The 25,036-nt window shown below is 46.4% G+C and overlaps 1 protein-coding gene across 1 annotated transcript in view; it reads right to left on the bottom strand.

The window, feature by feature from the left end:
- Positions 1–4,482: 4,482 nt before the first annotated feature.
- LOC129327884 (zinc finger protein 721-like) overlaps positions 4,483–25,036 on the bottom strand; it is a 39,922-nt gene continuing 19,368 nt past the window's right edge. The window contains exons 8-14 of the mRNA XM_054976632.1: positions 19,850–19,862; positions 17,336–18,170; positions 17,033–17,149; positions 13,099–13,267; positions 11,363–11,448; positions 6,916–7,000; positions 4,483–6,278 (exon numbers count right to left, since the gene is read on the bottom strand). Of these exons, the coding sequence (XP_054832607.1) occupies positions 4,483–6,278; positions 6,916–7,000; positions 11,363–11,448; positions 13,099–13,267; positions 17,033–17,149; positions 17,336–18,170; positions 19,850–19,862 (3,101 nt within the window). The remainder of the gene's footprint in view (positions 6,279–6,915; positions 7,001–11,362; positions 11,449–13,098; positions 13,268–17,032; positions 17,150–17,335; positions 18,171–19,849; positions 19,863–25,036) is intronic.

Genomic DNA, 25,036 nt, shown 5'->3' with positions numbered 1-25,036 from the left:
TGGATCAAGGATACTTCAATTCCCCCTGATCTAAAGAGGCAGCAGAATGACCTGAAGCCAGCAGGAGCTGACTGGGAGGAGGCAAGGCCAATGCAGTAAGTCATGCAGAGGCCCAACAGGCAACCTCTTGTGTTCAGATGGGTAATTTCAGCTCACCATTTCTATACTTCTTGTGGCACAATTGAAATGATTTTGGAGCTCATATATTGAGGATGACTAAATAAGGAAATGGGGGCTTGAGCTGCAGTCTCAACTCTTTCTTTAGACCACATCACTGGGGCCTACTTCAGAGTAAACACGTTTAGGACGATGCTGCAGATCTTAGAATCTCTCCTCCTGACTAGGTGAGCTGTCAGCAAGTGGTTAACCCATGTTTTTAATCAACCTAATGGATAATAAAGCACAATATCTAGATGGTATATATAGTGCCCTCAGGAGAGAAATGCCTCAGCTTCTTCCATTTCTTTTTTGGGGTCCACATCTTGTTGCCATTCCATCTCTCAGCCTCGAGAGGGCAGCATTTCCAAGCCAGGGCCTGGGGGAGGTGAAAACATTTTCACAAGTCTTATATTAATTACCTAGCTATTCTCAGAGAAGCTCTTCCCACACTCCAGGCATTTATATGGCTTCTCTCCTGTGCAAATCTTTTGATGTGATGTTAGGTGACAGGCTTTCCACAATCCAATCTTTTTCTGGCCATGTTGAAACTTTTTGGTATTTTTTCTACCTGCCATATTTCTGTTTTATTTCTGCCTTCGTCTTTCCACAATCACATTTCATACTTCCTTTTCCCTCGCTATTGGCCTCACATCTTCAGCTAGAAAAAAGAGACTGAAATCTATTAAGAATGAAAGGGAGCAAAGACCAATTAGCAGGTACAGGGAGTTTCCCCATTTTCACGCAGTTTTATTCCATTCATGCCCCAACTCTGTGGGGACCGTGGCTTCAAACAGTATTTACATCTGCTTATGAACCATATGTGAAGCGCTGATTTTCTTTCAAGTCACACCGCTATTTCTGGCAATATAGGATTTTTTTTAATGGTTCCAGTTCATACATTATAGCGATACACCGATAATGGTGTTTGGATGGTTGCAGTATGAGGTTTCCATATAGAAACAAGGACTAACACCAAGAAGTCAATTGGGTTGTGGTCACACATTGCAACCACTGATTGTTACCCTGATTTACTATGTTTCGCCCCCTCAAATCAGATAAAGATGTTAGAGGTCTATAGCAATTACTAATTCAACATTTCTGTCATAGCACTTGACTTGGCATGTACCTGGTAACTCAAATCGGCCCATTGAAGCAGTGCCTCTTTTCAATTCAGGGGAGCTCTCTCCACAGAGGGAACAAGTCCTCTGTGGGCACAGCTGATAGGACCACCTGAGCAGAGGGAGACCAGCTCTAAGAAATGTTTCTTCAGACAGATCTTGACGATGGTTCAACTGCCAACTTTTCCAGAGCACCAACTAAAATCAATACAGAAATGGAACCCAGATATCCAGAAGTTCCCTAGCTCCATCCACAGGCCAGCGGTGCTTAGGTCATGTTTATAGCTTTCTCCCCCTCAAATAAACTATCTTCTATGTCCCTCTATCTGTCTGCAGCTGGCAGAATTCATCAGAAATTAGATTTGGGTCTCAGAATTGGCTAACAGGTTCAGAGTGATTGTGGGCCAAGGTACAAGTCTTCCCACTGCTGTGCAAACTGGCTGGGTGACTTTGGGCCACTCACACACACTCCGTCTAAGCCTACTTCGCAGGGTTGTTGTGAAAATAAAATGGAGGATTGTCAGATACTTTGGGTCCGCATCAATAAAATACTTTGTCCATCTGTGGTAGGCATAATTCCTCCAACACTAAAGCTAAGAGCCTCAAAATTGGTCCCTGCCTACAGGACAATTATAGCAGTGGAAGAGGCAAACATGAAGGGAATCAGAATCTCCAGGCCCAAATAATTCCCAGCCCCCTCCCTGCATATTTGCATTGGAAGCGATGCTTGACTTCAGCTGGCATAACTCACCCACCAAGAAAACTGAGAGCCTCAAAAGGGATTATATGTTTCAGAAAGTTTAGTTGTAATGGGTTTTAAGATTTATTGATTTATTTACTTTGGATTTCTATTCTGCCCTCCCCATGAAGGGCTCTGGGCTGATTACAACAGTTTAAAAACATATGAGAATTATACCATTAAAACCATAAACAGATTTAAAAGAATTCACTCATAAAATGTACACTAAGATGAGATTTGATGTAAGTTTTTATTTGTTAGCAGTCTTGATGGCCCTTTAAGGGCAGTAAAATGGGGTAAAAATGTATAGTATAAATAAAAAGGGGTATGCAGTTAGAGCCTTTTTCTCACTATAGGGACCCACAGGTATATAGATCTGCTTGTAAGAGAGTCAACATGTGTAGTTAAAACGGGGGCCATTACCTGAATAAATTTGGGGTCTAACTCACAGATTCAACTCTATGTGCTGAAAGGAACATGAGAATTACTCGACATGCATATAAAGAAGTATCACGTGTACTCCTAGCCCCATATACAAGACCCATCTGTGCAAGGACAAAACCCTAAGAATTCCAAATCCCCATCTACTTTCTTCAACCCAAAGGGGAGAGCTCAACCAAAAAATAAGAAGATGGGAGACTTGGAAGAGCAGCTGTGAGTGAACTACAAAAGATCCTTAAAGATAAGGGACCAAGATCAAGATAATCCAAACAAGGGTATTCCCCATTCCTATGAATGGATGTGACAGCTGGACAATAAAGTAAGCTGACGAGAAGAAAATTGATTCGTTTGAAATGTGGTGCTGGAGGAGAGTTTTGTGGGTACCGTGGACAGCCCAAAAGACTCATAAGTGGGTTCTAGATCAAATCAAGCCTGAATTCTCCCTAGACGCTAAAATGATGACACTGAGGCTATTAGACTTTGTTCACATCATGAAAAGACAAGATTCTCTGGAAAAGTCAATAATGCTAGGAAAAGTGGAGGGCAGCAGGAAAAGAGGGAGACCTAAAATGAGATGGCTTGACTCAAAAAGGAAGCCACGTCCCACACTTTGCAAGATCTGAGCAAGTCTGTAAATGATACGACATTCAGGAGGTCTTTCATTCAAAGGGTCATCATAAATCAGAAGAGACATGATGGCACATAGCACATACACGGTCAGACATCAAATAACTGTTCATTTTATTACACAACAGAATCCAAACTATCAAGCTTTTTAAAATATGAAAATGTTATGAAAAAAACCTGAAAAGTGTGGGGAGCAGGGGGGATACAGAAATGTATCGTGGCTCATTTTCAACTTAACAGCCTCCATCTTAGAAATCCAGGTCAAAAGGTCAGAAGGTAAAGGGAGGGGGAAGGACCGGAGTGAGAAAAAACTAATTTAAACTGGTTCTCTTTCAGCTTGTTTTAAATACATGTTTTTTTCATATTTTCTCCCTAGAAACAACTTTCCCGCACTCAGGCAAACTTCTTTCCTGTTGCAATTCCTTCTGCTTCCGAGAGAAAGTTCCCCTCTTTAGTTTCTTTTTCGGGTAGTTGGCACACCAAGGTCCCTGCAGGGAAACCCTGCAGCTACAGTCAATAAACTTCCAGCTTAATTCTGCCATCAGTCATTTCTTTTATTTCACCATGACAAGCGGTCCTTTTGATTCAATTTGCATGAATTGTGCAAGACTGATCAGAAGAAAGTTCCAATGGGGAAAAAAGTTACTACGCAAAAAGCTATTAATGTCAGAAAAATCAATAGCCTTGATAGTCCACAAAGATATTAAGAGGCACTCTGAAGCTCAGTTAAAAACTTTAGAAACAATTAAATTGAATCAATTCAATTTGGATTTAAATCTCTTAAGACAGTCAATATTTTTTTCCAGAAGAATGATATTGTAGCCCTAAGGGTTACAGAAGAGGATAAATTACATTAGCTATTGCTCTTTGAGGGGGGTGAGCCCTATTGCTGACAACTGATCTTTTATTCTTGCGCAGTTGCAGGTGGCAAGAAGGCCCGGCGCACCTGCGCTGCTCTCCCCCAGCACAATGGGGAGGAAAAGGTGGCAGCAATGCCCAGTTCACCTGCCTTCCCTTTCACCCAGCAGGGATTGGAGTGCGGAACATGCAGCAATACCCGCACCCTCCTTCACCCAGCTGGGATCAGGTGCAGAGGAGGCAGCAATGCCCTCCTGCCCACCCTTCACTTTCTAGAGCCCGTTGTAGTGTATGTCTTGCTCACCAGGGGTGCTGCAAACATAAGTCTGTGGCTGATGAAAAGGAAGGTGGGGGAATGGAGAGAAAAGAGGGAAATGGGCACAAGAAATGGGCCGCATCAAGGGACACTAGCTACCTCATAATCACAAACGGGCAAAATCAACCATATTAAATGGTTTCTCTCATGCTAACTGTGATTGGATGGCAATTACCCTATGTCATTCTTGTGGTTTAAGGTAAGACTGCTTCTGACTAAAGCAGTTATATGGATTCTCCCAAGTGAACCTTTCGATGCCTAGTTAGGATACCATTCCGAGAGAAGTTCTTTCCACATTCAAAGCATTTATATGGCTTCTCTCCTGTGTGTACCTTTTGATGCCTAGTTAGGGTATCATTCCAAGAGAAGTTCTTTCCACATTCAAAGCATTTATATGGCTTCTCTCCTGTGTGTACCTTTTGATGCCTAGTTAGATGAACATTCTGAGAGAAGCTCTTCCCACACTTCAAGCACTTATAAGGCTTCTCCCCTGTGTGAACCTTTTGATGCCTAGTTAGGTAGTGTTTCTGAAAGAAGCTCTTCGCACACTCCAGGCATTTATACAGTTTTTCCCTTGAGTGAACCTTTCGATGTGTAGTTAGATAGCCAATCTGAGTGAAGCTCTTTCCACATTCAAAGCATTTATATGGTTTCTCCTCTGTGTGAATCTTTTGATGTCTAGTCAGATCACCATTATGAGAGAAACTCTTTCCACACTCCAAGCATTTATATGGCTTCTCCCCTGTATGAATTCTTCGGTGGGAATTAAGGTTTCCGCTGTAGTTGAAACTTTTCCCACACTCAAGGCATTTATATGGCTTCTCACCTCTGTGAATTCTTTGATGGCAAGTAAGGCTTCCATTCTTCCTGAAGCTTCTTCCACACTCTAGGCATTTATATAGTTTCTTCTCTGTGTGAATTCTTTGATGGCGAGTAAGGCTTCTACTTTCAGTGAAGCTTTTTCCACACTCCAGGCATTTATATGGTTTCTCCCCTGTGTGAATTCTTTGATGGCAAGTAAGTCTTCTGCTGTCATTGAAACCTCTTCCACACTCCAAGAATTTATATCGTTTCTGCTCTGTGTGAATTCTTTGATGGGTATTAAGGTGTACATTCCTACTGAACATTTTCTGACAAACCTGGCATTTATATGGCTTATCCCCTGTGTGAACTCTTCGATGGTGAGTTAGGTTTCCACTGTCACTGAAACTTTTTCCACATAGCAGGCATTCATATGGCTTTTCCCCTTTGTGAATTCTTTGATGGCAAGATAGGCTTGCACTGTGACGAAAGCTTTTTCCACATTCCAGACATTTATATGGTTTTTCCCCTGTGTGAATTCTTCGATGAGAATTAAGGGTTCCACTCCGACTGAAGCTTTTTTTGCACACCAAGCATTTATATGGTTTCTCCCCTGTGTGAACTCTTTGATGGCAAACAAAGCTTCTGCTGTCGCTGAAACCTCTTCCACACTCCAGGCATTTATATGGTTTCTCCCCTGTGTGAATTCTTTGATGGCAAGATAGGCTTCCTCTGTGCTTAAAGCTTTTTCCACACTCCAGGCATTGATATGGTTTCTCCCCTGTGTGAATTCTTTGATGGTTATTAAGGTGTTCACTCCTATTGAACCTTTTCTGACACACCTGGCATTTGTATGGCTTATCCCCTGTGTGAACTCTTCGATGGCGAGTAAGGCTTCCACTTTCACTGAAACTTTTTCCACATAGCAAGCATTCATATGGTTTTTCCCCTGTGTGAATTCTTTGATGGCAAGATAGGCTTCCTCTGTGACTAAAGCCTTTTCCACACTGCAGGCATTTATATGGTTTCTCCCCTTTGTGAATTCTTTGATGGCGAGTAAGGTTTCTGCTGTGGCTGTAGCCTCTTCCACACTCCAGGCATTCATATGGTTTCTCCCTTTTGGGAATTAGTTCATGGTAGAAAAAGTTTCCTTTAAAACTGAAGCTCTCCCCGCCATCCAAATGCTCAGATTTTCTCTTTGCTGACTCCCCCAGGCCTCCTGCAGAAAGAAACCGAAAGCTGGTGTGATGATAGGTCACATTTACAACCTCTCTGTGTCACAGTTCTCTACTTTATTTTGCAATGGTTATGTTTGCCCTCTTTGAATGCTCAGGGGTTAAGCTCACACAATCTGTAGCCACTTTCCCCCCTTGTTTTCTCCATTCCTTCTAAATTCCAAGATGTCTAAGCTGGCAGAGCAACCATTTGAAATGAATGTAGTCCCAAGGGAACCCCCAGTGATCCAGTCATTTTAAGTTTCTTTTTTCCTGCTTCAAGGAATGCAACCACACAAAGTCTTCTGTTTTGACCTCACAAACGAGCAGCTAATTCAGTAAATACCTCCACATTGGCTCAGGGCTGGCTTATGCAGGATTGGAATGCTAGGACGCCTGTCCTCAGAACCCCCTGCTGGCTTATAGGGAGGCAAGAAATGAGGGAAGCGAAAGAGGGCCTGCCCTCTTTCCCCATCCACCCAAAATGGGTGCCTGGGGCAGTCACTACTGACACGGGTGGGCAGCCAGGCAGGATAGTTCTGGTAGCTGGGCAGCTGGGGCTGGGGGCATGGAGCTGACTGGTGCCCTTCCATTGGCACCTGAGCCAATTGCCAAGAGCTGCCTAGTGGCTGAGAGCCAGACCTGCCCCTGTGTTGGCTGATTCTTCTATGGAGAGTCCAGTCTGCCATTTAAATTCTTGGTGGACAGTGACAGCAGAGAGCCAACCCTGTTTGTAACAAAGAAAGAGCGGGTAAATGCCAGACAATAAAGAAGTCCTGGTTGTTGTCTAGTAACTTAAGACCAGGCCCCACAGAGTAAATCTCTCATTTCCAGAGCCTGTGGAGTCGTGAACACACAGGGAAAAAATTGAGCCTGGAGCTGGAGGGTGAACCAAATCCTCAGCTGTTAAAAAGGCAATTTCCGCCCCAGCCCTCTGCCCCAGCTGCAATGCTTCCGGCAACTGGATTCTTTTCTTGCTTCCCCTCAGCATCACAGTGCACTCACGCACCCCCTCCCCCCCCCCCCGCATTTCCCCAGCTATTCTTCAGTCTTGCTCACCCCTGCTCTGCTCCAGACCGTATAGAAAACTGGCAGCAAAACCAGGACGGCTGCTTTATAGGTGGGGCAATTTTGGTTTCCGGTCCCACATGGCAACCATTTTAGCTGACCCCAAGGCAGTCATTCCCTCCCCCTACCACTGCAGGCGGTCTATTTATTTATTTAAAAATTAGTACAACATTGTCGTTTCAATATAACCATTGTAACAACAGGTGAAGGAGGCTTTCTGAATTCCTGGCTTTATTCTTTTTAAAAGCCTGTAGCCTAGGGTTCACAGGCGCCTTCCAGTGGCAGGCTTGCCTCCTTGCCCGCCAATTTATCAGGGAGGAATATTTGTCAGGGATGCTTTAGGCTCATCCTGCACTGGGCAGGGGGTTGGACTAGAAGGTCTGTACGGCCCCTCCCAACTCTGGGATACTCTGAATCCACCAGTGATTGGTGGGAGGGGGCAAGCCCCCAGAGGATGCCTGCCATTGGCAGGCACCCTGGAAACATGTGCAGTGTGCACACTCCCGGGGAATGCGACGACATCATTTCTGGGAGTGACATCATCGCACCGGCCATGTGAGCATTCCCATGTTTTGTTCGGAGTGCGGGAGTGTTTGCGCAAAGGGCACCATGCTGTCACTGCCGGAACTGACGTCATTGTGCATGCACCTGGAGAGTGCACATGTGGCAAGCGAGCAGCATGAGGTAAGTGCCACGAGGGAAGAGGGACCTGGCAACCTACTCTAGCCCCTTCCCTTGCAGAGATATAAGGAAGAGGGATATTTTCACAAGAGAAGTGGCCAGAGATGTACATGTTTTTTAAAAGGAAAGCAGACAATTCATACACTTAGTGTTACAGTGGTATGTCGGTAGAAAGAGATCCTTCTACTGATTTTTTAAAAAAATTGCAAAAGCCCTGGAAGCCTAGGAGAAGGGAATAGCCACTTCTAGAAAACTGGGGAAGGGAAAGCTGCTGTGTGGAAGCCCCATTACAACCATGTTTTATCTTCAGCCACACCAGCAACACGGAAACCACAAAATTCCCTCCACACATGGATGCCATTAACAACAGGGTGTGGTGTCTAGACGCACTTTCCAAAGTCTTGTTTGGGACGACTACTGACCCGTCCCTGAGTGTGTGTTGTGCCCTTCCTGTATGAACCCATCCCTTCTCTGGTCTTCCCCTATTCCTCCTGCCTTCATCTTTTCCTACCAATATTGTCTTTTCCAGCCACTCTTGCTTTCTCGTTCTGAGCCAGCCTCAGAAGTGACAGTTCACTCTCCACTCACCCCACCAGTGTCAAGAGTGACGGCTGTCAATCTAAATCAGCCTCCTGAAGGCTGGTCCAGACCACAGACCATCGCCTGCTAATGGGAAGAGACTAATCCTGACTAGGGTTTAAAACAGGCTGGGAAAGCCGGGATTTCTGCTGCAAGGTGCTGAATGTTGCACTGCTGTGGCATCCTGCTGGCTCATCTCTCTGGGCTCTGTGCTTGCAGGAGGCGGCAAGGTGCATTCATACGAGATCTGTCTGCAGCTGCTTTGGGTCAGGCCTCTGAGGAAAAGCATATGCTTCGCTTTGCAGGCCAAGCAATCCAGGATCAAGGCCTGCCATCTCCAGTTAAAGTGATGGCCAGAGAGCCACAGCCTCTTAGAGTGGACAGGAGCTGGCAGAAGTGACCTGACACGGAAGGAGGAAGTTACCTGTTTTCATATAGGCAGGATCTACAAGCAGCATTTCAGCTTTGCTCATCTGAACAGGGCCTTCTGCAGAGAGCACCCGGCAGAAGGGTAAATTCTACATCTGCCCACATTCATCCTTTCTCCAGGATAGCCTCCTCCTTATAAAACGGCCTGCCGGAGGACGTCAGGATAGCTCCCTATCTCTGGGCTTTCACAAATCATGCAAGAGGGACTCAGGAGGGATTCCTACTCAGTTTAGAGGGCAGTGTCATAAAAAATAGCCAAAGAGATTCCTTGGAAAGGGACAGGGACTGTAGACAAGGCTGTTGGGTACTATCTGCTGATGTATGTACATTCCTACAGGGTAATTCTAATCTGTGTTTCACTGAATGTCCTAAGTGTTGTATTTTTGCTCTGTGACTGTCCTTATTACAAATTACATTGTGTTCACTTGCAGTATGTAATCTGCCTTTTGATCTTGGTGAGAAAGGCGGACAATAAATATACAATAACAATTCACAAGCCAGCCAAGTACTTTGAAAAAGAAGCTCAAACTCCAAGGAGAAACAAGGCCATACAAATCCACCAGCCCTTGAAGGAAGTACGGGCAACACACAATCCCACAACAGGTTAAGGTGGATACCTGCCAGTCCCACTTCGTCATCAGAGATCAGGAGAAGCAGTTGCTCCTCTTCCTCCAGCCTGGATATGAGACCTGGTTTGCCAATTTCAGGTCCTTTTTATCAAGAAAAGAAAACCACAAATGTATAATGCATTTGCATGAACATAAATTGAGCAATTCTAAGGCAGGATTTCCGCTCCTCCAGGAATACACAACAGACAAGTAATAGGGGTGGGGAGTTATGGGGCTGTATTTGGCAGAGGTAGTTCTGTGCCTGCTCCGTGTCAAGCTGAGATGGAAATACCAGCTAAGAAGTAAGTCAGAACTAAGAGAAGCCAGCAAAGCTCCATCAGTAGCCACATCTCAAGGTAAGACGAGACCCAGACTGGGGGGAACCACCCTGGTTAGTCCTCCCACCTTCTCCAGATCAAAGTTAATGGCAACTCTTCTGATTGACATCCCTTGAGGTCCAGACACAGCAATGCCAGAAGGGCTCCTTCTCCACAAGGAGGACCCACAACCCCTCCCACATCAGAGGAAGGGTCATGGATGGTGGCAGAGATCAGCCGGTGAGCCCTGAGCAGATTGCCTGACCACGTTCTTCCTCAACAAAGAGTTCCTTAAAGGAACTTAACACACCATGAAGGAGACATCTCAGTAGAAAAGGATCCTCACCCAGAGCGGCCACATGGCCAAAATTCTCCAGCATGACTTCCTTGTAGAGAGCTCTCTGGGCTGGGCTCAGCAGGCTCCACTCCCCCTGGGAGAAATGCACAGCCACCTCTTCAAAGGACACCAAATCCTGGAAGGAGAAGAGTATCTTTATATCACTGGAAAGGTAGTCCACACGAAAGAAAATCCAAAAAAGTTGGTATAGCACAGTGTTTAGAGTGAAGGACTAGGATCCAGGAGGATGGAGTTCAGATCCCCTCTCTGTCACAGAGGCTTGTCTGGGGACGCTAGGCCCATCACACTCTCTCAGCCTCACCTACCCCGCAAGGCTGTTGTTGGGAGGGTTAAGTGGAGGAGAGGAGAATGGTGTGAAAAGCTGCTTTGGCTTCCCAATCAACAAAAAAAGAAGGTAGTTTATAAAATAGGAAATAATATGTATTTATTTATTTGTTTGTTTGATTTATATCCTGCCCTCTGCACAGATGGGCTCAGGGCAGCTAACCACATTTAAAAAATACATTAAAAGTTACAAAACTGCAAAATCAATAATAATTTTTTTGAAGTCATTAAAATAGTCCAGGGGGAGGCTATTTAAACAAAGATTAGGAGTCCATATATGGGCGTAGCAGATGGCCGAGGGCAGTCCCAGAAAAATAAGCAAAACCAGGGATGGTGAAACCAAAGCGGAACAGCAGCAATGAAGAGGAGGGGAGAAGCGACCCCTGGGGACCTTTCCCTCCCCCTCCCCAACTTCCAGAGGGATATCAGAGGGCCACAGGGGCTGTCTTCATTCACAGAACCCAGCAGCCTGGTGGGGAAGGGGCCAGAGATATCCATGTAGTGCATCAAATCCTTTTCCATGGGAAATTTGTGGCACAGTCTTGTTTTCTTGTCTGAGCGGGGAATCTACACAGGATGAGACCCCTTCCCACCTTCCAAATAGGCAGCACTGACATCCTCCTTCGCTAGAACCAAGGGGAAAGAGCGGATCCTCTGAGCCTTGCCAGAGAGGAGGAAGCACTCCTCCCTTCCCTACGCATCTCCCCAGGGAACCCCTCCCTTACCTGAGCTGGCTGCATGGCTGGACTTTTCCCTTCACCCCACGGAAGATACGGTGGAGATACAGCCAAGGGTGTCTTTCCACTGGTGTCTAGGAGGGTGAAAAAGAAAAATAGAGGGAAACTGTTTGGGACACAACTCAAAATCTTGGATCTGATCAAAGAAGGCTCCAGAGTCTTTGAATTTATTTATGTTATTTATGTCATTTATAGTTTGCCTTCTCACTCAGACTCAAGGTGGATTACATAGTGTGGGATTAAGACAGTCAAAATCAAGGACATTTCAGTAAACAATACAATAGAAAAACTGGATGTGGATTTGCAGACAACATCGCAAAGAAACCAAGACAGAGTAGAAGAAATGCTGAAACTGAGCCTAAGCAACCTAAGACTGACATGTTAACAATGTAGAACTACTAAAAGGAACAGATAATACATTACATCATGGACGTAGAGCAAAAAACCTGTAAGTGAGTTCTCCTAAAGGGCTGCCCTCTCTCCCCCCCACCCAGCCATTCTTTATGAGGGAATGTCCCACCTTCCTTATCAATCAGTCCCCCTCCCCTTCTGGCCATGTTTCCTCCAAACCCCTCTAAATCCTTCCCTGGGCACTGAATCCCTGATCCTACCAGAAGCCACACCACTCCTTCTGCCCCTCTGAGGGAAGACCAAACCCTTCAGCCTGCCCCACACAACTAGGAGGAGGGGCTGGGAATGAGGTGCCCCGAGGGGATGTGACCTGAGGCAATGCAGAACTTGGGAGATGCCAGTTGAGAATTGAAATCTCCCCACTCCAGTGAAGCCAGGAGGAATCCACCAGTGGAGAAAGCGGGTGTGGGGGGAGTGCCTTAAATTATTGCCACCCACTCCATCAGCTCAGGCCTCTGCCAGCTCATTCCGCTTGAGATGTGGGCTAGGTCTGAGACTCAAACACACACGCTTGTCTTAAAAAACCGAATTGGTATAACTACATTGTCATAACTTTATACCGATATGTGAATCAAATTTGAATTCCCAGGTTTTGTTTTTTCAGCAAGTAAATCTCCAGGCCCCTTTGCTGTTAAAATAACAGGAGAAAGGCGTATTTCTGCACTGAAAGGGGTTAGAGATTTGCTTTTTTGAAAATGCAAATTGGAAATTCAGAGAATCGAATACATACAGTCTTATAACAACAGGCAATTGCCATTTAACCCCCCCCCCACACACACACACACACCTTTGCAGGAGGGGAAATGGAGGTAGCCGTGGTGGGAGGGAGGAGATCCAAACTTTCCCACCCACTAGGTAGAAATCGAGGTTTGCAAGGAGGGCGGAGGGAGCTGGGTGGCCTGTTGCCCCCCCCACCCCGCCCGCATTCTGCTGCAGGGGCTTTGCAGAAAGGAGGAAGCTCCCAGGCGGGGGTGTCAGGCTGGGTCTCTAAGGGGCTGCTGGGCCCGGATCTTGCGCTCCGACTGCGGCCCAAGGCGGCCACCCGCCTGACTCCATCTTCGAGGAACCTCCAAGGATCCTCAGTCCAGCCATGGAGGGGCGTCTCCCCTTCTCGTCTCATTCCCACCCCCCACCCCCATCAGCTTCTGCTTTTTCTCTCCCCGCAAACACGAGTTTAACTCACCAAAGACGCCTGGGACGCAGCAGCTGCTACCGCGGGAAAAACCAAAGCCGCATGGCTCAGGAGGGAGGGCAGGAAGTGACCTCACGACCCCTCCCCGCGCGTCGAGGAGTTGGGACCCTCTCCCACCCACCACGCCTGCGTTGCCCGGCTTTGCGCTCCTCGGAGACAAGGCACGGGGGCTGCAAGGGGGCTGCCGGCTGCTGCGCGCTCGCCTCCGGCTTCTCCTCCTTTGGGAGCCGAGGGAACCGTTGTAGGGGAGGGGGGTTGGGGGCCCGCTGGTGCCCTGGTAGGGATTCGGCCTGAGAGTTAAGAGGAGAGGCAACGAGCAGGCAGAGTTAAGTGGCTTCCGATTGCCCCCAGCGTGGCTAAAGCATGGCTAAAGCCGCCCCGTCGCCCAGGCTCTGGGCAGCTGCAATTGCATTTGGACCCCGGACGGGTCTTCGCAGGCGGGGGGAGGGGGGGGGCAGGAAGCGACTCTTCTTCTTCTTACTCGTCGCCTCTCCAGAGTCTCTCCAGTTAACATTCAGACTTCAGAGAGGGGGCGAAACAAACGCCTGCTCTGATTGTAACAAGAGGTTTTCTAATAAAATAAGCCTTATTCAACATAGCAGGATCCTGACAAGGGAGATCCGAGTCCTCCCTCTACTGTGGAAGCGGGCTGGGTGACTGTGGGCCGTTCACACACTTTCCACCTAGCCCACCCCACAAGGTTGTTGTTATGAAGATAAGCTGGAGAAGAGGAGAATGACGTCAGATGATTTGGTTCCACATCAGTAAAACCACTTTGTCCGTCTGTGGTAGGCAGAATTTCTTCAAAACTAAAGCTAAGAATCCCCAAATTGTCCCCTGGCTAGAGGATGATCTTAGCAGTGGGAGAGCCAAATATGAAGGGAATCGGAATCTCCAGGCCCAAATCTAAGACCGCCCCCTCCCTGCATTTTTGCATTGGAATCGATGGTTGACTGCGGCTGGCATAACTCACCCACCAAGAAAGCCAGGAGCCGCAAAAGTGGCTTCTTGCTTCAGGAAGCAACTTGCCGTACCAAAAATGTAGGACCATCCCGGCAAAGATTAACTCCACAAGATCACTCTGTTTTTTTCCCCCAATGGAAGCAAAGATTTACTTCCTAAGAAGCCAGGAAAGTGCAAGCATAGGGTTGCCAGCCACCAGGCGGAAAACACACAACTTGTATAAATTGTATTAATAAATATTTCATCCTTTCCCTTTTTTCTTAAAGTGCACAGTGCTGCAAATGTGTTATATAAATTACCAATAAATATAATAAATACCTATACATTATAAAAAACCCTTACTATCACCCCCCTTGAACATTTAGGGTTCCCAAGTGTGGGGGTTGCGATGAAACCCTCTGCAGGGGTCCCCCAGCACCACCTTTGAGGGACCAATCAGCCAGGTAGGATCAGAACCACCACACGTTGCTACCCCCCAATCCTCCCTTTTGCTACTTGACACAGATAGATACTGCGGCCAATGGTGTCGAAGGAGAGACACCAGAGAAGCTTTCCACGTGCACCTCCTGCCCCTCTCCCCGAACCGGTCATCTACCAGGGCCACTGAAGCAGTTTCTGTTCCCAAAGCCCAACTGGAACCTGGATGGAGAAAAAGTCCAGGTTTAGATGTTTAAACCTGTATGTTGAAGCCGCACACTGATGTATTAAGAGTTTTCATCCAATGAATGGGAGATTTGTACCCCTTTTCGCTTGGAGGGGCTGTAGCATAGTGGTTAAGTGGTTGGGTTGCAAATCAGCAGTCTGCTAGTTGGACTCCCACGACTGCCATGAACTGAGCAGGTGGCCTTGTGGGAGCTGCTCCTCTCAGTTCCAGTCCTCAAGCTTTATTATAATAAAAACACTCACTTTGTTCGGATTAAGATCCAGAGGAGTTAGCCGTGTTAGTCTGTAGTAGCAAAATCAAAAAGAGTCCAGTAGCACCTTTAAGACTAACCAATTTTATTGTAGCATAAGCTTTCGAGAATCAAGTTCTCTTCGTCAGATGCATGATACAAACTGGTCAAATACAGAAGAGGAGGGGGGAGAGGGGAGAGAAGGAGAGGAGGGACAAGATGCAATTAGGGGGGGAGGCAACCAAAACATTCCTTTGCTAGTAAATGTAAACATCTCCTTTTGGTGTGGAGTCAGTTTGCCGTGTTAGTTTGCAGCAGTAAAAGCATCCAATTTCTATGTAGTATAAGCCCTCGATAACCACATCTCCCTGCCAGATGCATCTGACAAAGAGAACTGTGGTCCCCGAAAGCCCACACCAGGCACCACCGGGCTCCCCCAGACCACGCCGCTGTAAAGGAAATCTGTTACCTATGATAATGTGATAACCATTCATAGTCTCTATTCAGTCCCAGCTTGACAGCGTCAAATTTGCATATGAATTCCTATGCAATTCATGAATTCCTATGAATTCTCCCTAGAAGCTAAAATGATGAAACCGAGGCTGTCAGACTTCTCTGGAAAAGTCAATAATGCTACGAAAAGTGGAGGGCAGCAGGAAAAGTGGAAGGCTTAAAATGAGATGGCTGGACTCAATAAAGGAAGCCACGTCCTCCAGTTTGCAGGATCTCAGCTAGTCTCTTAATGATAGGATGTTCTGGAGGTATTTCATTCAAAGGGTCATCATAAGACAGAAGCGACTTCATGGCACATAACTCACACACACAGTCTAGACATCAAATAACTTATTTTATTACACCACAGAATCAAACCTATCAAACCGTTTAAACTAAAACTTGGAAAATATGAAACAACTGAAAAGTGGAGAGGAGGGATCCAGAAGCACATAGTGGCCATTTTCTAATTCAACAGCCTCCATCTTGAAGGTTAAAAGGTCGCAAAGTAAAGGGAGGAGGAAGAATCAGAATGAGAAAATACTAAGTTAAACTGGTCCTGCTTCAGCTTATTTAAGATAAATGTTTCTTCATATTTTCTGCCTGCAGACAACGTTCCTGCACTCAGGCTCACTTGTTTCTTGTTGCAATTTCTTCTGCTTCAGAGAGTGTTCCTGTTTTGTTTCTTCTTCATGTAGCTGGCACTCAAAGGACAGGGTGCCCTGAATGGAGACCCTGCAGCTACAGTCAATAAACTTCCAGCTTATTTCTATCATTGGTCATTTCTTTTATTTCACCATGACAAGCGGTACTGAGTATTCCTTTTGATCCAATTTGCAGAACTGTGCAAGACTGATCAGAAGAAAGTTCCAATAGGAAAAAAAGTACTATGTTGCAGAAAAGTTTTAATGTCAGAAAAATCAATAGCCTCGGCCTTCCACAAAGATAATAAGAGGCACTTTGAAGCTCAGTTAAAAACTTTAAAATCAATTCAATTTGGCCTTAAATTCCTTGACACTGTCAATATTTTTTCCTGAAAAATGTTATTGTAGCCCTAACAGATACAGAGCAGGATAAATTACATTAGCTATTGCTCTTTGAAGGGGGAAACCTGACTATAAAAAGGTCAGCCATTTTGCTGACAACTCATCTTTTATACTTGTGCAGGTGCAGGTTGTGGGAAGGCCTGGTGCCCCTGCGCTGCCCTCCACCAGCCTGATAGGTGGCAAAGGTGGTGGCAATGCCCAGCACATCCCTTCCCTTTCACCCAGCCAGGACTGAAGTGTGGAGCAGGCAGAAATGACCCCCCCCCTTCACCCCGCTGGGATCAAGTGCAGAGGCAGCAGCAACGCCCTCTTATACGCCCATTCATTTCTACAGCCTGTTGTATTTTATGTCTTGCTTACCAGGGGAACTATAAACCTATGTTTGATACTGACGAAAAGGAGGGTGGGGAGATGGAGATAAAAGAGGGAAGTGGGCACAGAGAAGGGCCACATCAAGGGCCACTAGCTACCTCATGGTCACAAATAGGCAAAATAGGCCATATTAAATGGTTTCTCACGTGCTAACAGTGATTGGATGCCTATTTTCCCATGTCATTCTTGTGGTAAAAGACTAGTTCTGAAGCAGTTATGTGGCTTCTCCCGTGTGAAAGTTTTGATGTCCAATCAGAGCACCATTGTGAGAGAAACAATTTCCACACACCAAGCATTTATATGGCTTTTCCCCCGCGTGAACATTTCGATGCTTGGTTAGGGCATCATTCTGAGAGAAGATCTGTCCACATTCAAAGCATTTATATGGCTTCTCCCCCGTGTGAATCTTTTGACGTTTACTTGCATCGCTATTCTGAAAGAAACTCCTTCCACTCTCCAAGCATTTATATAGCTCCTCCCCTGTGTGAATTCTTTGATGGGAATTAAGTTGTCCGCTGCGCTTGAAGCTTTCCCCACACTCAAGGCATTTATATGGCTTTTCACCTGTGTGAACACTTCAATGGCGAGTAACTCTTCTACTTTCACTGAAGCTTTTCCCACACTCAAGGCATTTATATGGTCTCTCCCCTGTGTGAACTCTTCGATGGCAAGTAAGGCTTCTACTTGCACGGAAACTTTTTCCACACTCCAGGCATTTATATGCTTTTTCCCCTGTGTGATTTTTTTGATGGTAAGATAGGCTTCCTGTATAACTTTTTCCACACTCCAGGCATTTATATGGTTTCTCCCCTGTGTGAACTCTTCGATGGTGAGTAAGGCTTCTACTTTCACTGAAGCTTTTCTCGCACTCCAGGCATTGATATGGCTTCTCCCCTGTGTGAACTCTTCGATGGCGTGTAAAGCTTCTACTTTCACTGAAATGTTTTCCACACTCAAGGCATTTATATGGTCTCTCCCCTGTATGAACTCTTCGACGGCGAGTAAGGCTGCTACTTTCATGGAAGTTTTTTCCACACTCCAGGCATTTATACTGTTTCTCCCCTGTGTGAACTCTTCGATGGCGGGTAAAGCTTCTGCTGTTGCTGAAACCTCTTCCACACTCCAGGCATTTATACAGTTTCTCCCCTGTGTGAATTCTTTGATGGCAAGATAGGCTTCCTCTGTGCTTAAAGCTTTTTCCACACTCCAGGCATTTATACAGTTTCTCCCCTGTGTGAACTCTTCGATGCCGGGTAAGGATTCTGCCATCGCTGAAACCTCTTCCACACTCCAGGCATTTATACGGTTTCTCCCCTGTGTGAATTCTTTGATGGCAAGATAGGCTTCCTCTGTGCTTAAAGCTTTTTCCACACACCAGGCATTTATATGGTTTCTCCCCTGTGTGAACTCTTCGATGGTCGGTAAGGCTTCTGCTGTCGCTGAAACCTCGTCCACACTCCAGGCATTTAAATCGTTTCTCCCCTGTGTGAATTCTTTCACAGTCAAAAAGGTTTTCTCTAAGAATAAAGCTTCCCTTACAATCCACATGTGCAGATTTTTCATTTGCTGACTCCCAATCACCACCTGCAGAAAGAAAGAGAAAGCGAGTAGGATGGTAGGACGCTTTCCAACCTATCTGTGTCACAGTTTTGTACTCTGCCTTGCAATGGTAATTTTTGCCCTCTGTTCAGGGGTGAGGCTCACACTATCTGTAGCCTCTCAAAGTGATCCAGTCATTTTAAGTTTCTCTTTCTCCCTGCCTCGGGGAATGCAACCACACAAAGCCTCCTGCTTTGAATCCACAATGAAGTGGCTGCTGGGTTGAAAATGCCTCGACATTGGCTCAGGGTTGGCTTATGCAGTAATGGCACCCAGGTCCCCTGTCCTCTGAGACCCCTGCTGGCTTGAAGCAAACAAGGCCTCCCCCCCCCTCAAAAATGGAGGGAATTCGGGAGCACGCTCTCCCCTTGCTGGCAGGGGTGGGCAACCAGGCAGGCTAGTGGTGGTAGCTGAGCAGCTGGGGCTGGGGGCATGGAGCTGACTGGTGCCCTTCCCCTGGCGCCTGGGTCAACTGCCTAGGGATGCCTAGTGGCTCAGAGCCGGACCTACCCATTCCTGGAGGGCGTGGCAGCATCATTTCTAGGAGTGACATCATCAGAGCAGCTATGTGAGTGCTCCTGCACTTCATTTAGGGTCATCTTTAGCCCCAAAGGGGCCGAATCGACTCCGCACAAAGTGCAGGAGGGTTTGTGTAGTTGGCGCAATGATGTCATTCTACCTGGGCCGGGAGGGGACACAAGTGGTAAGTGAGTGGCCTGAGGTTAGTGCCAGTTCCCCCCCCCCCCGGCTCCTGCTAGGGGAGGGACCAGGCAACCCTGCTCTAGCCCCTTCTCTTGCAGAGATATGAAGAAGGATATCTTCACAAGAGAATTCGCCAGAGACTGACTTTTTTTTAAAAAATGAAAGCTGAGAATTCACAAACCAGCTATACCTCGTGTTACAGTGGTATATCATTTGAACAATGCCCTTGTACTGATTTTTCTTAAAACTGCAAAAGCCCTGGAGACACTTTTAGGGGAAGGGAATCCTTCCATGTGGAAGCCCCTTACAACCATGTTTTTTCAGCCACACCAGCAACAGGGAAACCACAAAATCCGCCCCCCCCCCCATAGGGATGCCATCAACACCATGGTGTGGTGTCTAGACACACTTTCCAAAGTCTTGTTTGGGAGGTCTATTGACCTGTCCCTGAGTGTGTTGCGCCCTTACTGTATCAATCCATCCCATCTTTGGTCTTCCCCTATTCCTCCTGCCTTCGACTTCTCCAAGCATTATGGTCTTTTCCAGCCAGTCTTGTCTTCACATTCTGCCCATGTTCGTCCTTTCCCTGGGGCAGCCTCCAACTTACGGAACAGCCTGCCTGAGGACATCAGGATAGCTCCTTATCTCTAGGCTTTCACAAGTCATGCAAGAGGGATTCAGGAGGGATTTCTACTCAGTTTAGAGGGCAGTGTCATAAAAAATAGCCAAAGAGATACCTTGGTAAGGGACAGAGACTGTAGACTAGGCTGTTGGGTACTATCTGCTGATGTATGTACATTCCTACCGGGTAATTCTATCTGTGTTTCACTGAATTTCCTAAGTGTTCATTCAATTGTATATTTGCTCTGTGACTGTCCTTACTACTAATTACATTGTATTCACTGGCAGTATGTAATCTGCCTTGGATCTTGGTGAGAAAGTAGGACTATAAATATACAATAAAAATTCACAAGCCAGCCAAGCTCTTTGAAGAAGGTGGTCAAACTCCAAGGAGAAACAAGGCCACAGAGAAATCACCAGCCTGTGGAAGGAAGTACGGGCAACACACAATCCCACAACAGATTAAAGAAGATACCTGCCGATTGTTCCTTGTCATCAGAGAACTGGAGAAGCAGTTCTTCCTCTTCTTCCAGCCTGAATATGAGACCTGGTTTGCCAATCTCAGGTCCTTTTTATCAAGAAAAGAAAACCACAAAGGTATAATGCATCTGCGTGAACATAAATTGAGCAATTCTAAGGCAGGATTTCCGCTCCTCCAGGAACACACACACAACAGACAAGGAATAGGGGTGGGGAGTTATGGTGCCCTATTTGGCAGAGGTAGTTCTGTGCCTGCTCCGTGTCAAGCTGAGATGGAAATGCAGAAAGAGTCAGAACTAAGAAGCCAGCAGAGTTCCATCCGTAGCCACATCTCATGAAAAGACAAGAACCAGACTGGGGGGGGACCCACCCCCACCCCCACCCCCACCCCCGGGGTATTCCTCCCATCTTCTCCAGATCAAAGTTAATGGCAACTCTTCTGATTGACATCCCTTGAGGTCCAGACACAGCAATGCCAGAAGGGCTCCTTCTCCACAAGGAGGACCCACAACCCCACCCACATCAGAGGAAGGGTCATGGATGGTGGCAGAGATCAGCCGGTGAGCCCTGAGCAGATTGCCTGACCACGTTCTTCCTCAACAAAGAGTTCCTTAAAGGCATTCGACACATCATGAAGGAGACAGCCATTGAGTAATGGATCCTCACCCAGAGAGGCCACGTGCCCAAAATTCTGCAGCATGACTTCCTTGTAGAGAGCTCTCTGGGCTGGGCTCAGCAGGCTCCACTCCCCCTGGGAGAAATGCACAGCCACCTCTTCAAAGGACACGGGACTCTGGAAGGAGGAGAGTTTCTTTGTATCACTGGAAAGGAGGTCCATGAGAAAGAAAACCCCAAAAGTTGGTGTGGTGAAGCGTTTATTGTGGACTAAGACCTGGGAGGACTGAGTTTGAATCCTCTCTCTGTCACGGAGGCTTGTCTGGGGACATTGGGCCCATCACACTCTCTCAGCCTCACCTACCTCGCAAGACTCTTGTTGGGAGGTAATTTATAAAATAGGAAATAAATAATAAGCAAAACCAGGGATGGTAAAACCAAAGCAGAACAGCAGCAATGAAGAGGAGGGGAGAAGCTTACAGAAAGGTGCTCGTCCTTTCTCTGGGGCAGCCTCCTCCATATAGAATGGCCTGACTGAGGATGTCAAGAAAGCTCCCTACCTCTTGGATTTTACAAATCATGCAAGACCGAAATTATTCAGGAGGGATTTCTACTCAGTTTATACAGCATTGTCATAAGAAGTAGCAAAAGAGATACCCTGAAAAGGGACAGGGACTGTAAATTAAGCTACTGGGTTCTATCTACCGTGTAATTCGACGTCACTAAAGATGTCGTGCTAATTAATTATGCCTCAATTCAGAAACGTTTCATCTATGGGTTCGTCGGCTTTATGTTAGTTTTCAAATTTGTGGCTACCATACCATGTTCTATCTGTGTTGCACTGAATGTCCTAAGTGTTGATCCGATTTTTGCTCTGTGAATGTCCTTGCTAATGATTACATTGTGTTCACTTGCAGTATGTAATCCGCCCTGGATCTTGATGAGAAGGTAAAGATAGTTCCCTGTGCAAGCACCAAGTCATAACTGACCCATGGGGGGACGTTGCTAGGCTAGGACCTGGGAGGATGGAGTTCAGATCCCCTCTCTGTCATGGAGGCTTGTCCGGGGACGCTAGGCCCATCACACTCTCTCAGCCTCACCTACCTCACAAGTCTGTCGTTGGGAGGGTTAACTGGAGAAGAAAACAGTGTGAAATGCTGCTTTGGGTCAGTGAGAAAACCAGAAGGTTATTTATAAAATAGGAAATAAATAATAAGCAAAACCAGGGATGGTAAAACCAAAGCGGAACAGCAGCAATGAAGAGGAGGGGAGAAGCGACCCCTGGGGACCTTTCCCTCCCCCTCCCTGTCGGGTCACAGCGCTTGTCTTCATTCACAGGGCCCAGCAGCCTGGTGGGGAAGGGGCCAGAGATATCCATGTAGTGCAGCAAATTCCTTTCCATGGGAAATTTGTGGCACAGTCTTGTTTTCTTGCCTGAACAGGGAATCTACACAGGGTGAGACCCCTTCCCACCTTCCAGTTAGGCAGCACCAACATCCTCTGTTGCTAGAACCAAGGGGAAGGAGCGGATCCTCTGAGCCTTGCCAGAGAGGAGGAAGCACTCCTCCCTTCCCTACGCATCTCCCCAGGAACCCCTCCCTTACCTGAGCTGGCTGCATGGCTGGATGTTTCCCTTCACCCCACAGAAGAGATGGTGGAAAAAATGCCAAGGGTGCCTTTCTGCTCCTGTCTGGGAGGGCGAGAAAGAAAGATAGAGGGAAACGGTTTGGGACACAATTCAAGATTCAAAATGAAGAACATTTCAGCAAACAATACAGTCACCAAGAAACCAATGCTGAAATTGAGCATAAGCAATCTAAGACCGCATAAGAACGTAGAACTGCCCAGTGGCATCTTACTTAAAGGAACAGACAGTACATTGGTGGGCATTAAAATGGTGGGTGGGCATTACCACCTGCTCCACTTCTAATACCAGCTGGGGGAAGACGGGGGTGGGCATTTCCACTTTCTTTGCTCCTGTGCCCAGATGACTGAAGGAGGGCAGGTTTTGCTACCTGTCCCACTCCTAATACCAGCTGGGTTAAGTTGGGGGTGGGCTTTACTGCCTGTTCTGCTCCTAATACCGCCTGGGTGAAGGCAGAGGATGGATATTGCCACCTGCCCTGCTCCTAAGACCAGCAGGGTTAAGGTGGGGGTGGCCATTACCACCTGCTCCGCTTAAAATACCAGCTGGGTAAAGGCATTGGATGGGCACTGCCACCTGCTCTGCTCCTAACGCCAGATGGGTTAAGGCAGGGGTGGGCATTGCCACCTGCTCCACTCCTAATATTAGCTGGGTTAAGGTGGGGTGTGAGAATTACTGGGGGTGGGCAGTGCCACCTGTCCCGCTCCTAATACTACCTGGGTTAAAGTGAGGTAAGCATTACCACTTGCTGAGTTCCTAATATTAGCTGGGTTAAGATGGGGGTAGGTATTGCCACCAGTTCCGCTCCTAATACCAGCTGAGTTAAGGCATTGGACAGACATTGCCACCTGGATGAGGCACGTGAATTAGGGGAGATCGAGGAAAGTCTTTATGCTGCTCTGCAGGTGGCATCACCACGGGTACCCTTATTTTACATTCTCCCTAAAATCCACAAGCAGATCTTACCTCCTCCAGGTAGACCCATTGTGTCTGGTTGTGGCTCTATTTTAGAGCCATTGGCCATTTTGCTAGATTCGGTTCTTCAACCAGCAATGTTTAATATAAGATCTTTGGTTAAGGATACTAGAGACTTTATTTTCCAGATTGAGGGCATGCAGTTGGAGGATGATACTGTTTTCCTAACCATGGACGTTAGGTCGTTATACACGATCATTCCCCATGAGTCTGCCAGGGCTGTGGTTGAGGAGACGCTCAGGCTGCAGGTGCACCCCGCTTATCCTGTTGAATTTTTGCTACAACTTTTGGACTTAGTCCTTGAAAAGAATTATTTTCAATTTGAGGATTCGTTTTTCCTTCAAATAAAGGGTGTTGCCATGGGATGCTCGGCAGCCCCGAGCATCGCCAACTTGTTCATGGCGAAATGGGGGGAACAACATATTTTACATGAGTCCAATCCCTTTGTATCTTCCATTAAGTGATACAGGAGGTACATTGATGATCTTTATTTTTTATTTCAGGGGAGTAACCAAGTTGAGGCTTTTTGCACTTGGCTCAATACCTGTGACTTGGATGTACAATTTGAATGGCGCTTTCACAGAGATCAAATTAATTTTCTGGATGTAACTACCTTCAGAAACTCAGATAATAGGGTGCAATTGAGAACTTACACTAAAAAGACCGATCGCAATTCCTACTTAGAATTTGGGTCTTTTCATCCATGTCATCTGAAAATTAATATACCATATGGGCAGCTACTGCGCATTAAGCGCAACTCAACTTTCCCACAGGATTTTGAGAAGGATGGTGCTGCTTTGTGTCAGGAATTTATCAACAGAAACTACCCGCATAAGGTTGTCATGTCAGCACTCCTGAGAGCCCGTAATAAAAGTAGAGCATCTTTGTTCCAGACCCGGGACATTCCAACAGAAAATAGGATAAAATGGGCCTTAGAATATTCTCCATTAGCCAATAAGATTAAAAAGATCGTAGACTGGCATTAGCAATTAGTCGCAGACATTGAGGGTTGCGGGTTACGTCCCCTTTGCAGCTTTCGCCGCACGAGAAGTCTACGGGATTTTTTGGTTCATGCAAATTTACCTATGAGCAAACTAGAAAGAACTTTACCATTAGGTAACTTCAAGTGTGGCCACTGCGTGTGTAAATTCATCTGGGAAGGTCAACAGATCATCACAAGGAATAGACAGATTAAGGTTAACCACTTTGCCACATGCCAAACATCGGGTACTGTATATTTGATTGAATGCACTTGTCAATTATTGTACGTGGGATGCACCATGAGGCCACTTAGGACTTGTATCTTAGAACATATATCTCGTATCAAGAATAAGGTCCTAGAGGCCCCACTTACCCAGCATTTTTTGAACCAACAACATTCTGAAACTGATTTCTGTGTAACGATCCTTAGTGTATTACAAAAAGGTAGCCAGAACATGCTATTGCAAAAAGAAGCTTATTGGATCCACACTTTGCATACCATTAGACCATTCAGGTTAAATAATGAACTAACCTTGAATTGCTTTTTATAATTGTTCTTTGCAATTTGAGCGGCCCTTTAAGGGGGTGTAGTCATTCATTAAAGGGGGATGATATAAACGATCAAGTAAACCTTAGGAGGGCGCGCTAAAGAAGATACAGCCACCTCGTCCAGGA

The sequence above is a fragment of the Eublepharis macularius genome, chromosome 4, assembly GCF_028583425.1.
Source record: "Eublepharis macularius isolate TG4126 chromosome 4, MPM_Emac_v1.0, whole genome shotgun sequence".
NCBI lineage: Eukaryota > Metazoa > Chordata > Lepidosauria > Squamata > Eublepharidae > Eublepharis > Eublepharis macularius.
Note: the sequence above shows the minus strand (reverse complement) of the source record. Positions and strands in the feature narration are given on the sequence as shown.